Source organism: Mus caroli, unplaced genomic scaffold, assembly GCF_978045245.1.
Source record: "Mus caroli unplaced genomic scaffold, Mus_caroli_1 scaffold_6, whole genome shotgun sequence".
NCBI classification, from domain to species: domain Eukaryota; kingdom Metazoa; phylum Chordata; class Mammalia; order Rodentia; family Muridae; genus Mus; species Mus caroli.
In genome coordinates this window covers 53896823-53912144 of record NW_028227261.1, presented here as the reverse complement: position 1 = coordinate 53912144, position 15322 = coordinate 53896823, and the positions used below count along the sequence as shown (strand labels likewise).

The following is a 15322-nucleotide window of genomic DNA, read 5'->3' as shown; positions in this document are numbered from 1 at the left end:
GCCCTGCCAGAGGCCTTCCAAACACAGAGGCAAGTTTTCACAGCAAACCATTGGACTGAGTACCAGGTCCCCAGTGGAGGAGTTAGAGAAAGGACCAAAGGAGTTGAAGGGGTTTGCAACCCCATAGAAAGAGCCACAGTGTGGTCTCCCTTCCCCCATCTGCTTGAACCTGCTTGCTCAAGGGTGGAGCTTCCTGCTCATTCGTCCTGCCACGCCTACTGCTGGACCCTGCCTTTGCTGCTTGGAGGCACACACGTGTTCGTCCTGCTACTGGACCCCGAGATTGTTTGGCGGGAAATCGGGTTCCCTCCCCCTTCCTTTATAACTGAGTGTCTGGAAATAGTAAAATTGAGCTTTGATCAGAATGTTGTCTTAGCTTCATTCCCTTCTCTCGCCGCCTAGCCCCTCTTCTCTTCCAGGTTTCCAAAATGCCTTTCCAGGCTAGAACCCAGGCTGTGATCTGCTGGCCGGACACAACATTTGGCGAACCAACGCGGGACTGAGAAACGGCAAAGGATTTTTGGAAGAGACACTGCTGGTTTGGAGCTCCATGGAATAATTAAAGGATAAAGGAAATTCATACCGGAGAAGGTATGGGCTAAGCTGAGACAGCGTTAAGCCCGAGGTTCAGCAGTGAAGCTTAAGAGGAGCTAGGCACAGGCGGTAGGCCGTGGCTCAAAAAAGCTACATTGTTAGGTGTGAGAAAGGAAAGGGTTTATTAAAAGGAAATTAATAATCAGGCGGATTGCCGCAGTTATAAAAACTGCATCATGAGGGCGGAAATTGTCCCAAATAGCAGGAGTACTCTGCCCCCATTTTGTGTCTTGTTCAATGTCTGGTGCACCAATCTGTTCTCGTATTCATGTATGTTCGTGTCCAGTCTGTATGAATGAATGTTCTATGTTTTATGTTGGATAATAAAGATGGTATAAAAAAAAAACTTTATCTGCAAAGCCAAGAGCTGCCACGTGTTTCAGCCAAAAACCAGACACGTGGCAGGAGGGCCCCTGATGGAAAAAAAATGTCGTTTTAAGAAAAAGCAGCGAGTGCACAGCCTCTTAGTTTCGAATCTGATAAATGGTTCATGATTAATGTGTTTGACAATGGTAAAGTGCTTTTTTATTCTATGATTGTAGCTACAAAAATTAATATTCTGATTGGTCTAAAATTAACTGCTTCATTTGGTTCTTTTTTATTGAAAATGTATTCTGCATGTTTTCACATTCAGCTCATAAGTTGTTGGTTAAGATTAATAATTGTTACATTGTTACAGATGGTTAATGTTAAATTTGATAACTCAAGTTTAGAGTCCTTCCGACACGTGGCCTAAGGCAGCCCTAGAGGCTGGGTCTCTAAAGATATTTCTAGTTTAGATAATGATTAACGTGGTTCCTATCCTAAATAGTAAAATTTAAGATAAGATTTAAAGCAATGCCTCTTTATTAAAGCGTTAAAGCTTGCTTTAATAGGTATTCATAGGTATTAATTGACATCCAAACTTCGTAATATGATAGTAATGCTTCTAATATTGATTTTAAAGGTGATAAATTGTTTTAAACTTAGGTTTTGCTTTCCCAAAGTTATAGGTATTATCCTAACCTTGCACAAAAAACTTAAAAATTATGGTTAAAACTGCCATTGTTTCATTGACTGCAGCTTGCAGTTTGATTGCAAATTTAAGATTGATGCTCAGATTAAAAAGTATTTTACCTTTGAGTCAATTCAGGGCTCTGGGCAGCCCCAGAGGGGCTTGTGGACTTTCTTTTGTTTTGCAAACAATGCCTAAAAAGGTTTTTCCCTGTGTTCAAGAAAATTTCTTTTTAACAGTGTTCCAGATCTATTCAGATATTTAATATAATGCTTAAATTCAAAGATTTTTGCTTCTAGTAAACTGGTAATCACTAGAAATTTTTGCCTCTACGTATGGCTAATATAGCTTTACATTATGTAAGAAAAAATTTTATTGTTTCTGCTTCTTTACAAGAAGCCAAAAGTTTTAATCTTTCAGTATATATTGTTTCCTAAGTGGAAAATATTTTATTAACTAATGCTTCTCAAGGGAAGTTTACCTTAAATCCTTGCTCTCACCCAAAAGATTCAGAGACAGTATCCTTTTATTATTTAGTGTTTTAGTTTACTACAAAAGGTTTTACAAAAAATAAAGAAAGCTTTTATAATTGTTGTTAATTGGTAATTAAAAATTAGTTGTACCCAAGACAATTCTTTGGCCAGAAAAAACATTATTGTAAAGTCATTTTTCTCATCCTCCCAGCCAATCGTTGGCCCACGTGGGCCCAACTAGCTGCTGTGGGCAAAGTCTTAAGACACACAGTTGCCCCTGTTCCCAGCACAAATAATCTAGTTGTGTGCTGTAGATGGTGTTTTAAAATGCTGAACAATCATAGTCAATGCTATATCTCTGAGCTCATAATTACTTAAAATTGTTCATCCCTCAGATACTATTAATTCTCAAATTTACAATTGCTTATACATATTTCTAGTTAATAAATAAATAAATTATGCACGTGTGACTCTTATTAACTTTTCAAGCTTTCTAGTTACAACCGTTCCTTAAGAAAAATGATTGAAAGTGCAATTAGTCACTGCCCCTTTACAGCCAAATATTTAAAATGTTTTGTCCAAAAAGTTATTAATTCAAAAGGTTAGATATTGTAAAAATTTAAACTTTAACCTCTTAAAACATAAAAGAGAGAAATTGTATCCCCATATATACTATTTAGTGCATTTCCATGCACACTATTTAAAACATACCTTTATTTTCAAAATTTGAGATTAAAATGTCAAATTTAATAAATGCTTTTTAGTATCTTAAAAGGATCTACTTATTGGCTTATAGATTGATCCTAAAACAGCTACCTTATTAGGAAAGGGAAAAACAGGTTCTCTCCACAGAACGCTGCAGAAGCATATTAGTAATTCGTGTGCCGAGCCAACAGGTAAGTTAACTCAGTGTCCTGATTAAAAGGACTAAAAGATTAAATTCATGTTTTAGATCCATCCTTGCTTGTCATTTTTCCAGTTTAGACTAGCTTCTAGCCTTTTAACTTTATGGCAATAGTACATCAGAGACTGTATATTCAGACTTAGTAAAATTAGTCATTTAATAGAGTCATAATGATTTTTCACTTTTCTTCAGTGTGACCAGCCATTCTAACTCAATCTTAGACTGGTCTAATATTCAGTCCAATTATTAGAGATTCCTATATTCTAAATTACCTAGCAAAATTAATTCAGAGCATTTCCCCCAAGGTCACCAAAGGCTCATCTTGCCTTATTTGTCCTAAACTTTTTGCAAACTGATATTAAAGGTCAGTCTGCAGTGGATCGCCACTGGCATACAGTTACTTCTAATTATTTTTTTTTTGTTTTTGGTTTTTCGAGACAGGGCTTCTCTGTATAGCCCTGGCTGTCCTGGAACTCACTTTGTAGACCAGGCTGGCCTCGAACTCAGAAATCCGCCTGCCTCTGCCTCCCGAGTGCTGGGATTAAAGGCGTGCGCCACCACGCCCGGCTCTACTTCTAATTCTTATTGATTAATAAATTGGAAAAACCCCCTAACTATGAATAAAAGGATCCGGTTCTAATCTGGGGAAAGGGCTCGGTTTGTGTTTTTTCGAGAGATTAATTAGTCAGATGAACACACATTCCAAATCTTCTTATACGTATCACCTTGAGGACTAAAATTCCTCTTTTGCTTAAAATTCAGCTGGAAACTGAAGCTCCTAAAAAAGCTGTTTTCCTGCTACTCTCTGAGCCAGCTCCCCCACCAGAGTCCAGAGAATAGCTTTAGCCTTACAATTTGCAACCGAATAAAGTACCTTGACTTCTCCAAAAAGAAAATTTGCATTGCTACTCTCTAATTGTCTGGATCTCTTTTTTTCAAGTAGGTCAATCTACGTTCTCCAGCCGGACCTGCAGGCCTGCCTACCCCTCCCCCAAGAGCACACAGGTGGACTATTATCTTCCTTCCAAGGACATTCCAGCACGTGGCTTTCAGTCTGAGATAGAATTTAGATTTACCAAGAGAGCTAGGGAAGTAGAAATTTCAAATATTTACAGAGATTAGTTCCTATTTTGATAGATGGGCTTAGTCCCATAGCTGGCCTCTGGCTTTTCACCCTTGCTGTTACTGCAAGGTGTCCTTAGTTCCTCAGGCTAAGGGAATAACAGGGATGAGGAGGAAAGACTTCCAGCTCCTATTTTAACCACAATTAGTGGTGTTAATAATGACATAATTCTTGTCTAGGCCTTGCTAAATCTGAGGTTGATAAGTCTCCACTAGAGACCACGCAGGACTCAGACCTGCGCTACTGATTCGTGATCAGACGAATACAGTATGGGTACCGCTTGGCGCAGGAGATTACTGCGGGGGAAGGTCCAGCTTGACCGTTTCTGAGTTCCCTGTGCGACACACCTGATTTAAAAGAGGTTGGTATCTGACTCCAGCTAAAAACCAAAAATACCTAAGGCTCTGCCTCCCCTCCCCAAAAGATACCAAGAGCCACAGATGTGGGTTGTTATAACACCCACGGGAGGAATCGGGTCAATGTCCACTCAAGCCAAGGTTAAAGGCCCACTCATCTACAGATGAGAAAATCATTTGATCACCTCAATTAAGCATTGCCTATTTAAACTTAATTAATAGGGGGGAGAGAGGTTGGAGACCTTACTGTCGAAAGGGCAAGCCCTTCACTGCCTCCCACCCAAATAATAAAGCCAATTGGCCTTGTACTAGGTCTTACCCCTTCTCCCTGTTTCCCTGCCTGTCATCCAAAATTGCGGAGGAATATCAACTCAGTGTATTTCAAATTTGTTTAGTCAAACTTAGCCAGGGTTCCAACGCCCTACTTAAAATGCAACCAGGAAGTTACCTATTCAGCACTAATTAGCATTATAAAGTCAGAGCCTATTCTGTTAGTGGTTTACTAGGATAATAAGGACAGTCTTAGCCAGATACAGTTTACCATTAGAAAAGTTAGGGAATCCCACGGAAACAGGTTTTTTCTTTAGCCCTAAGAACTCAGGCAGAACTATTGTGCATAGATAATTTTTCTGCCTCAGGCCAGCCTTTTCTTTTTTTATTTTATTTTTTTTGTTAACTAATGGGAGGATATGTGGTCTCCCTTCCCCCATCTGCTTGAACCTGCTTGCTCAAGGGTGGAGCTTCCTGCTCATTCGTCCTGCCACGCCTACTGCTGGACCCTGCCTTTGCTGCTTGGAGGCACACACGTGTTCGTCCTGCTACTGGACCCCGAGATTGTTTGGCGGGAAATCGGGTTCCCTCCCCCTTCCTTTATAACTGAGTGTCTGGAAATAGTAAAATTGAGCTTTGATCAGAATGTTGTCTTAGCTTCATTCCCTTCTCTCGCCGCCTAGCCCCTCTTCTCTTCCAGGTTTCCAAAATGCCTTTCCAGGCTAGAACCCAGGCTGTGATCTGCTGGCCGGACACAACACCACAGTATCAACCAACCAGACCGCCCCCCCCCCAGAGCTCCTAGGGTTAACCATCAACCAAGGAGTACAATGGCTCCAGCTGCATATGTAGCAAAGAATGGCCTTGTCAGGCATGAATGGAAGGAGAGGTCGTTGGTCCTATGAAGGCTCCATATGCCCCAGTGTAAGGGAATCGGGGGCTGGAGGTGGGAGTGGGTGGTGGGTGGAGGAACACACTCATATAAGCAGGAGAAGGGAGGCTGGGATAGGGTGTTTCTGGGAGTGGGAGAAACTGGGAAAGGGGATAACATTTGAAATGTAAATAAAGAAAATATCCAGTAAAAAAATAAATAAATAAAATAAAAAATAAATCAAAAAAGAAAAAAGAAAGAAGAGAAAAGAAAAAAAAGAAGAGAAAGAAAGAAAGAAAGAAAGAAAGAAAGAAAGAAAGAAAGAAAGAAAGAAAGGAAGGAAGGAAGGAAGGAAGGAAGGAAGGAAGGAAGAAAGAAAGGGAGGAATCTCAGCTCCTTCTCTAGTACCATTTCGGCCTGCATGCCACCATTCTTCCTGCCATGATGACAATGGACTAAACCTCTGATACTGTAAACCAGCCCCAATTAATTGTTTTCTTTTTTAAGAGTTGCCTTGGTCCTGGTGTCTCTTCACATCAATAAAAACCTAAGTAAGAGATACATGTGTCATATCAGGGCTGACAATTTAGGAGAATCTACAAGGACTAGTGTGCTAAACAAGCATAATCCCTAACAACAATGTATAAATATCTGCCCTTATACCCACAGGGGTTTCTAGTCTTTACCCCACATGGAGGAAACTTCTCTTTGAAACAGGCAGAGATCCCTACAAAAAACCACAACCAATAAAGATTCGGAATTGTGGACATTAGTCCCAAAGGGTACATCTGCAAAACACACAGGGAACATTGCTGAAGAGGTGGAAAGAGGACTGTAAGCTCTAAAGAACCAGGGCGTGTGCTGTGAGATTGCATCTCCTAATGGTAGGAAAAGCTATACACACATAGCTTGGCAAACATGATTGCACATATAGGAGCTGAAAAAGGATGACACCAGTGAACATGGCAAACTAGAGAATTCTACAGGATCTCAGTCCTACACAAAGAACTGTCAGTGTTGTGCCCTAAGTTCAAGGGAAACCCAGACGAGCCCAAGAATTGTAAAGTCCACTGCAAATCACAAGGGTCTTTTATTTTCAGATTGGAACTCAGTTCACCTACCTAGCACTCACTGTGTGAACGCTGTCAAGTGACCCTGAGTCCAGAAAACATTGGGTTTATATACATAGGAATAGTGTGAATATTCACAGAAAAGGAGAGTAGAGGGCAGAATATTACTGAAGGGGGAGGGGGGCTAGTGGGAGTCTGTTCAAGGACTAATTGTAATGGCCAGTTGTAACTATCTGTGACCTGACCTGTTTACCTTTTACTTTTTCCATGGTCTCCCTTGAGTTTGTTTTTTCTCTAAGGTGTCAAGGACAGGCACCTGGAAAGTTATCAGGAGGAGTGTTGGTTTTTGGAGACACAGAGGTGGGGAGAACTGTCTCCTCAAAATATCCTCATTAAGGGGGAAGGGGGAGGGGAGGGGGAGGGAGCCCCAGCCTGCTGCAGGAGGACACAGCACAGAAACCAGCTGTCTGCTTGTGGCACAGGTGGGGTGGGAGAGGATGGGAGCCTCTGGTTGGAACGCAGAGGCAAACTGTACAACACTGAAGTCTCTCTAGCATCAGTAATTTGAGGGTTGTGCCCTAACTGAAAAGCAAGGAAGTGAAGAGGTGGTTTTCCTTAGGGAAGACAACCAATTGGTTGTCCAGTGCTAAACAGTATTTTTAAACTGTGAATGTTTATTTTAATGTAAGTGTATGTTTTGCCAGCATGCACTTATATGCATCACATAGGAGTTCAGAAGCGAACATAGGATACAACGGAAGTAGAGTTACAGGGAGTTACATGAATGGGAGTCTTCAGGTTGGTACCAGAAAAGAATCCTCAGTGGTTTAAATGAGTAACAGTCACACTATTCTGCTGAGCCATCTCCCCTGACCCTAAGGTGCTCTATTTGAGGTAGGTACATACCCAAGGGCCAGGTACTGAGTAGGCTGGAAATAGAGGATGAGTTTCTTCTGCTGGCATCATCTGGACAACACAACCTAAAACATAGTGTGTGTGTGTGTGTGTGTGTGTGTGTGTGTGTGTGTGTGTGTGTATGTATATGAGTGCTTTGAAATGCTGAGGCAACAAAGGTTGAGGAAACTAAGTCTCAACTTGAAGATGAAATCAGAGAGAATGAACCAGAAGATGCAGAATGAGTCTCTTCCATGGGGGACTTCGTTGCTGAACTAACTAAAGAACATGGTCTTAAAGAACACTGTCCAGACCTGCAAATTAGGAATCCCAGAGGTGCCTGAGGCATGGCAAGCCTGTTTATCCTTTCTCTACATTTCTGAGTAGGAATTAACCTGTTGAGGGTTCAGGCCCTCAGGGGATGGATACAGTGTGCACTCTACTTGTGTTGAGTAAGTTATGTTTTGGTACCATACTTTCACAGATAAAACTATGCAACATTTTGGAAGCGTGTGATGCCCTATGGTCATAGCAAATCCTATGATAGCCCATCTCTGTGAACACTGATGGAATTGTAAGTTCTAAAATCCCCCCTACACCCCGTTTCTAAACTGTGTTTGCCTTCAGGGTCTTGTGTAGGAATGCCACTGTGCTCACGATCCCATCATCCCAAGAATTGTTCTGCACAGAGGGTGGTTTTCAAGAGTCCTTCACAAATTAGTTTGAAAATTCTGTGCTCTTTACAAAACAAGGAGGCAAACAGTGAGAAGTAAAGAGTAGAAGATAACGTCATAATTGACTTTCATGTGTTTTGCTTCCAACGTAGCTTAGATGATAATTTCCTTGATCATACATCTTGAGGTCATAGGACAGCAGGATCATAAACCTAAAACTGATGTCAGTGACTCAGAAGTACAAAGGAGAATATTCAGTTCATAGATTGGTTATATGTTTACAACATGGGGAAGCCACTGGTGATCCTGTCCTGATGGAGGCCCATTTAGAAATGCTGTACTGTCTTTCTGATTCCACAAGACACGTGATATTATTATCCTATTATTCTTTATGTCAAGTCACCCCTGAGGTCTCTGTACACTGAACATTTTGATTCCAATGCATCCAAAGCCTTGAATTCTGGGACTCTGTGATGAATGTACTTTCTTAGATTTCATTTCCCAGCATCCAGAATCAAACTCCTCTTTACTCCCAACAATGGCAAAGTCTGGTGGTGTTCAAGTCATAGACACAGCGTCTCAAACAATGAGGGCAGCAGACAGTAGCAAAGAAGATTTTCTTGGGCTGCCTTTTAGCCGTGATTAGATCCATGAGCTCCGGACACAGTTGGAAAAATCTCTCCACCATAACTTCACCTATGTCATTATAGCACACTACAGAGACGGGGTACCTCTCTACAGTCAACTTGCTTAGATTGGCCATGCATCGCAGAAGGTCCTTCAGTACAGGACTGGAGAAATGGTTGTCAAAGAAATTGACACAGATGAGCTGGGAGCACTGGCTCAAGGCAGGCAAGAGGACTTTGAGGTGAGAGTCCTTCATCCTGCAGTGCTCTAACCCCAGGGTCTGTAGAGTTGCAGATACATTCTCTAGGAGAACTCGGAGACTCTTGAAATATGACTTGGAAAACACTACACCCTTTAAGTATAGGTGTTTCAGTTGATAGAGCCTCTGACAGTCTGACATGTGTCTCAAGTCTGACATTGAGAGACGGCAGAAAATAAAAAACAAGGTCTCCAAGGGACTCTTCAGGCATCTAGAGAAAGAAGAAAATGTTGGTTCTGACTCATGGTGCTGGAGGACACTAGTAAGATTGACACTGACAGAGAAGCTGCATATGTAGTGTCAGTCTATGCTTATGTCCACCCTGGGGATACAGCATGTTGGTGTCTACTCATAGCATTTTCTACTGAGGTATATTACAATCAGGTAGGATTGGCTCAGACCATAGATCTGCAACTCTCCTTCCTCACTCTGTCAGAGAACTAGAGCTTGCCAACCATCATTCCAGGTGAGCATAACTAAAAAGATCTAACACAGTAAGGTTCTGGCAACATCTTGGCCTGTGTTCGGCAGACTTTATCCATGATCCTACTATCTCCACTATCTCCATCCCTGATTTCAGTGTTCTATCCTTGATTCTGAAAACCCCCACCCCAGTGTCACAGATTTCCCATCTACTTAGTCCCAACTTGTGTTCAAACCATCCTTTCCTTTAGGGGGAATTAAAGGCTGAGTGATTCCAATAGAGGAACAAACTGGTTCCTGTTCTCATCTATCTTTGTAGAGGGCAGGTGTCGAGCCTCTCCAGCTGAGGGCTCTCTGCTCTGTCCTTTTTCCTTCCATTACCTTTGCCTGGATCCCAAAGAGGAATATGCAAAGCATATTTAATGCATCTGACCCACACAACCGGCGTGCTTGCAAGGCAGCTCTCTCAATATCCCCTACCCTAGCTCAGAGTCTGCTAAAGGAGTGGGTATTGAACCATGTGAGCTTGGTTAAGAACCAAACAATACACACTTTGATACTATAATGACTTCATTATTGTAACATCCTGTGTGACTGGCACACCTCAGGTGCCCACTAATGCTCCAAGTAAAGGGAAAAGTTGAAACAGCTCATCACCCTTCCTTACCTGAACAACTTTTTCATGTTGTCATAGGAAATGTAGGCACCATTCACATAGACATGCTGGAGATGGTTGAGTTGGGAGAACTGAGAAAAGAATTTGGCAGCACCAATCTTTCCATCTGTCACTGTGTTCGCAACACTAAAGTAGAAGTCGATTTGATTTAGATAGAATTTGACAAGATTTCTCATCTGGCCAAGGAAATGGGCAAAGAAACCTAGGAAGGACATGACCTCTCGTGTGTGTATTTCCAAATCCACAATATAGGTCGGCTGGAAAGTGTTCAAGACCTCGCTGATAACCACTGGTGGGAGGTTATAAATCGTCATCTTCAGACAGCATAGCTGCAAAGAGTCTTTTTTTTGTTGGGCCCACTGCAGCAAGCATATTTGGTGTTTGTTTAGAGAAGAGACTAGGGCCAAGTTAGTGACTACCTGAAAACACTGCCTCACTGGATAGTTAGGAAGGCCCTCAACTTGCTTCTTGGTCAAAATATCTGCTGGGCAGACTGCATTCTGTTTTCCAGTCCAGAAATCCTGGTGCAAAAATCTCAAGTCCAGCACTTGAAGCTTGCACCTGCAGTGAGGGATAAAGGCAAAGTTTCATAATGTAAAACAGGAACCAACATGGAGTCAGCTTGGATCCCACTTGTGTAATGTCAGCTCCATCATAGCACCTCACACCAGGCAGGCAAGGACACTGCATGAGCTGCATCTGGAGACATGCCCCGCTTCCCTCCATTCAGTTGCTCTTGGCTTGTGTCTCTTCCATATCTAGTATCTGTAGGAAAGCCACATAAAAGCTCATCCTACCATGGCTACTTGTACTCTGAGCCATCCTGATCTATGACTGTCTTCTAGATCAGCTTTCAACTTGAATAGTAATTCTATAGACCTGCGTGTCGATGACATCATTAGCCTCTGTCCTGTTGACCCCATTCTTCCTGCACTCATGTGTGTCTTACCCTATAATTCTCCTTCTAGCCCCCTTGGGCCTTGCTTACCTGAGACTAACATTCTGTGTCAGCAGTATATCTATGCCATCCAGCACAGCTTGCAGCATCTCCACACCAGCGGTTTTAAGTAGTGCCCCCACAGGGAGGCAGGGAAAGGGCCAGGTTGCCACCATTTTCTTTATTATCTCTGTGTGTCCACCACCGAAGGCCTCTGTGAAGAGTGGTGGGAAGAGCGTGATGGGCAGGTCCTCCAGATCAGAGAAGTCTATGGAATCCTTCCTCAGCACCCCCTCTAGTGCCAGCTGCAGGAGTGTGGGAGGGTTGTAGGTGCTCATCGTGACAGATATTCAGTCAGAAGGAACCTGGTGAAGCATTTAGCAGACATAATTTCAGGCTAAGTTTTGGAAATTCCTATGTCTCACCATTGCAGGAACCAGAAGGCCAGAGCCCATGCTCTCTGGCAATAATGGAGAACTCAGTCTGCTCACCTATCCAATCTTGTGTTCTCCAAGCCAAAAGTTCACTGGCAGCGTGTGGATTCTCTTGTAAGCACTTACAGAGAACATAATTAATCATTGCTGCATGGGTTACCAACCCCTGCTTCTCTTAATCTCATGCCTAGTCAGAAGGGTTATTCAGGAGCATACAGTCTGACTGGAGTCTTCTCACAAGAAGAAGACACTGAACAACTTTGCGGGGCCCTTAAGAAAATATAGTTCTAATGTCACGGGCACAACCCAAACTTATTTTCCTTTCAACAGATTGATCTCTCCTGTGAAGGGCTAAGGAGAACCTGTGAGATGCCTGCCTGTATGTACTACTTAACCCTGTAGAGGCCAGTATGAGTAAGCTTAGCTGTATTATATTAATTTAGGAAATGAGATAAAAGGTCTGTTCATTCATAGCCACCTGGCTACACAATCAAACCACATCTGAAATGCCAAACCTATGGAAAATGTGCTACTTTTCCCAGAGCCCTTGGAAAGCCATACTACTGAATGAAAGCATTGCTCTTGGGAGTCTTAGAGGGGTATACATAGGTTGCTGGGAGGAGAGTATCCCATGACAAGGTGGAGTCCAGACAAAGAAGAGATAAGACAATATATCTATCAGTACTTCTAAGTCTAGCCTGGATTCTGATCCTTTGTGCCCAGGACATTAATTCTAGTTTCCAAGAGCGGCTACTGTATACTTTTTCTCTTATATGCATGCATACATACATACACATATACAAATCTTATAAAATGTCTAATCACCTGGACAAGGCTGAAGTAACCACATGCCTACAGCCTTAGTTCCTAGGTCTGATGTGGCTTCAGGGACACAAGCCAATAGCTACAACTTTGAGCTTGTGTGCCTGAATCCTTCCCCAGCACAATTTGTAAGGTATAGGTAAGAAGAAATTCCAGTTCATACAATTACAAAACCATAATCAGTGAAACATAATTAAAAGACTACAGAAGGATTAAATTATAAAGATGACCCTAACTGAAATTCCAGACTTAAGTCTAGATAACTGGCAAGAACTAAAAGGATCAAGAGTTCAAGGCTAACAAAAAAAAACCAAAAAAACAAAAAACCAAAAACTAAAAACAAAAAAACCACCCGGGGCCGGGCAGTGGCACATGCCTTTAATCCCAGAACTTGGGAGGCAGAGGCGGGTGGACTTCTGAGTTCGAGACCAGCCAGGTTTACAGAGTGAGTTCCAGGACAGCTAGGACTACACAGAGAAACCCTGTCTCGAAAAGAAAGAAAGAAAGAAAGAAAGAAAGAAAGAAAGAAAGAAAGAAAGAAAGAAAGAAAGAAAGAAAGAAAGGAAGAAAGGAAGAAAGGAAGAAAGAAAGGAAGAAAGAGTTCAAGGCCTTCCTCATTCCTCGACATGGTATCTTTAAAATGAAGGAATTTCCCATGTAATCCCATTTCTCATTAAAACTGAAGTCTATCAAATATAAACATTATAAACTGGAAATGAAGTTGTAGCTGGATGGTGGTAAGGCCAGCCCAGCAAGCAAGAAACCCCCTTGTGGATGTAAGTTACTTACCTGATAGGGACACTGGCTACAGGGCTCCTACTCCCAGCTGGATCACACAGTGACTCTTACCTTTTTATACACCTTTATTTCTCCTCCCCCATCCCCATGTAGCCCCACCTCTCTTCTTCAAGTTCCTATCTTATTGGTCCATTGATTCTCCATCCACATAATCCTGTTGAAGATTCATTTTCCTACTGTTGGTTAATGGAATTAAACATTTTTCTTCTTCTTCTTCTTCTTCTTCTTCTTCTTCTTCTTCTTCTTCTTCTTCTTCTTCTTCTTCTTCTTCTTCTTCTTCTTCTTCTTCTTCTTCTTCTTCTTTTTTGTTTTTCAAGACAGGGTTTCTCTGTATAGCCCTAGCTGTCCTGGAGCTCACTTTGTAGACCAGGCTGGCCTCGAACTCAGAAATCCGCCTACCTCTGCCTCCCAAGTGCTGGGATTAAAGGCATGTGCCACCACTGCATGGCTTGGAATCAGACCTTTTTGTGTGAAATCAAACACTGAACTAGAAGTCCAGATGCAGTTGTCTACTTGACTGACTCATTTTTTGTGCATATGTATATGCACTTGTTTATGTATGGTTATATTTTAGTGTGTATGTGTTTTAAATGTTTGTGTTTGTGCATTTGTTTCCGTGTGTTCATTACTGTGAGCACGTACTTGAGTGTGTATTGAGTTCTAGGTTAGCCAAAGGTTAAATGGTGAGGTTTTGTCTCAAAACAAGGACAATTAAAAGCCAAATATAAAACAAACAAACAAACTAAAACCTCATGAATATTTTGCAGTTATGAAAGTATTGTAGTGAGTTGCATGACCCTGTAAGCCTTGCTATCCAGAAGTTTGGTTGGGATGATGCTTGATCAAGGACTTAAGGACCATCATGAGCAAGTCACAAGTGTGAAAACCAACAGAAACGCTCTATGAGATAGAAGTAAAAAAAAAAAAAAAAAAAAAAAAAACCAAAAACAACACAATAAGGCTTTAATAACACACTTGTGTAATCTCAGCGTGTGGTCCACACCTTTGAACTCCAGGAGCTCTCTGTGAGTCCCAGGCCATCCTGACACACTCAGTGAGAACATTTTTTTTTTTTTTTTTTTTTTAGCCATGTCTAAAACAGCATTAATCGCAGCACTCAGGAGGCAAAGGCAGGTAGATCTCTTTAAGTTCATAGCCAGGCTGCTCTACCGAGAGAATTCAAGGATAGCCAGAGCTATATAGTGTGATCCTGTTTCAGGGAGGCCAGGGATATTAAATTGAATTAAGGGAGAGGTGACCTAGGGGCAAGATCCTACCTAGCTAATTTGATCCAGGCATTGTAGTACACACATTCAATCCCAGGAGATAAAGTCAAGCAGATATTTGAGGTCAAGACTAGCCTGAGATAGAGTAAATTCTAGGTGAAGACAAGTTAAATCCAGATATGGTGGTACACACCTTCAATCCCTGGATACAGGCATGCAGATCTCTAAGTTAAAGGTCAATCTACAGAGCGAGATCCAAGACAGCCAAGCTTAGGTAGTGAAGGAGTTGGAAATGAGGAAGCTAACGGTAAAGTAATAGAACTAGAGGGCCATTTTCCAGCTCCTGCAAGCAGCAGAACTTGGGAGGCTCAGTTATGTGGCTCTAGCTTTATAGTCAAGAGGAGAGGAACACTACTGGGACAATTGATGCAGTTTATCTAGACCTAAGAAATTAGTGGTGAATAAGAAGAGACCAGCATTACTGAGGTGAAATCTTCGGAGAGTTTTCTGAGAGCACAAAGAAGCTGTGTTCCAGAGGTAGCCATAGTTGTACCTCGTGCTGCAGCTGTACTTGGTAATGTGTAAGAGGCACCCAAATGGTACTGGTTTTGAAGGCCTGAAGGAGTCATAAAGAGCAGCTGAGGCTTGGCACTGTGACAGGCCATGGAAGGCCATTGGTGAAGGTGCAGCCTCAGTTACAGTTGATGGCCCAGGAATGAAGGGGTCATGCAAGGAATGTGAGGCTTGGCGTCAAGAGAGAGCCTATGAGAGGCTAATGGTAAACCCTAGTTGCAGTGGAAGACCCCAGTGTATTGGAGATGCCAGTGCCACGTGATGATCACTAAGAACAGCAGCAGCAGTGGAGTGGATCAACCTGAGTTTAGTGTGATACAGAGG

The 15322-nt window shown here is 42.1% G+C and overlaps 1 protein-coding gene across 1 annotated transcript; it reads right to left on the bottom strand.

Annotated features, from left to right (window-relative positions):
- Nucleotides 1–8749: 8749 nt before the first annotated feature.
- On the bottom strand, nucleotides 8750–11483 carry LOC110293699 (PRAME family member 12-like). The gene is made up of 3 exons (XM_021161564.2): nucleotides 11197–11483; nucleotides 10200–10769; nucleotides 8750–9320 (listed from the first exon to the last, which is right to left on the bottom strand). Exons 1-3 carry the CDS (start codon nucleotides 11481–11483, stop codon nucleotides 8750–8752), a joined length of 1428 nt encoding a protein of 475 aa, XP_021017223.2.
- Nucleotides 11484–15322: the final 3839 nt, after the last annotated feature.